At 41.4% G+C, this 1,135-nt stretch overlaps 1 protein-coding gene across 1 annotated transcript in view; it reads left to right on the forward strand.

Moving 5' to 3' along the window:
- Positions 1-862: 862 nt before the first annotated feature.
- The window catches only part of LOC107106380 (transient receptor potential cation channel subfamily M member 5-like), a gene marked incomplete at both ends in the record, with an annotated part of 35,119 nt that continues 34,846 nt past the window's right edge, over positions 863-1,135 (forward strand). Inside the window, one exon of the mRNA XM_015406515.1 lies at positions 863-981. Coding sequence (XP_015262001.1) covers positions 863-981 — 119 coding nt within the window. The remainder of the gene's footprint in view (positions 982-1,135) is intronic.

Genomic DNA, 1,135 nt, shown 5'->3' on the forward strand with positions numbered 1-1,135 from the left:
AAGTGGGGTATAAAAACCCATTCTTCTTCCTCTAAAGCACTTGCCTAACTCAATGGAAATCAATGAGGCTTAACATGGCTTAAGTTTGGATAGCTCATGCTCAGGGCATCTGTGACTCAGCGCCACTGGAAACTTTTAAAACAATAAGTAATTGAGCTCCGAAGTTGCCTGCCCCAGCGGCATCGCCAGTGACACAGGGGCTTGCTTCTGTTGCTTGACTGTGGAATTAATTGTACCTGGCTTGGCATAGATGCTGGACACCGTCGACCACACATCAAGGCTATTCGAATTGCTTTTTAATTCCCTGAGATGTCACTTGCATCAGTTTTAACAAGCTTCATTTTTGGAGCTGTTCTTGATCATTCTTCTCATTTTTTAAAGGAACTGCTAGGGAGAAAAAACAGCACTAAAACATGTCAGTTTTGATGTTTGGAAGAAAAACACCCAATAAGTAATTAAGAAACGGTACTATTTCTTTGAGCTATGTTCTTTCGTTCAGGCTGAATCTGCATTTGTCTTTCCCACCGGTGTCCCAGCGTTTTGACTTTGTCTTCAAAAAAGCTGTCTACATTTGGTGTCATTTTCACACCTCAAGAGTGCTAGCATACTTTTGCACGTCCACATATGTTTATCGTCCTTTCGGGTGGGGGGGGCTCCACTGTCATTGCACCTCTGCACTGCTTTAAAAGAATCTTCTCCAAACAACATTCAAACAAGCATAGAGAAAGACGGCGTCAAAGCAGCACGAAACTGATTTAAAAATGCAAATGCAGATTCGACCTCAGTCTTTGAGTTCATCACGTTTTTGAGATATTTAACCTGATTTAAATCTATGTCAATGTTCACATTACATTTGTAATAGCCTGTAAGAGTCATAGTCAAGAAGCTCAGGAATATCTGGATGAGCTGAAGCTGGCTGTGGCCTGGAACAGAGTCGACATCGCTAAGAGTGAAATATTCAATGGGGATGTTGAATGGAAGGTAGGCTCTTTAATGTGCTTGATTACTTTTGTTAACTGCACTAATTTAAAGCTTGGTTGGATATATCGATTCCAGGCAATGAGGGAGATATATCGATTCCAGGCAATGAGGGAGATATATCGATTCCAGGCAATGAGGGAGATATATCGATTCC

Source organism: Gekko japonicus, unplaced genomic scaffold (assembly GCF_001447785.1).
Source record: "Gekko japonicus isolate JY-2015 unplaced genomic scaffold, Gekko_japonicus_V1.1 scaffold5933, whole genome shotgun sequence".
Taxonomy (NCBI): domain Eukaryota; kingdom Metazoa; phylum Chordata; class Lepidosauria; order Squamata; family Gekkonidae; genus Gekko; species Gekko japonicus.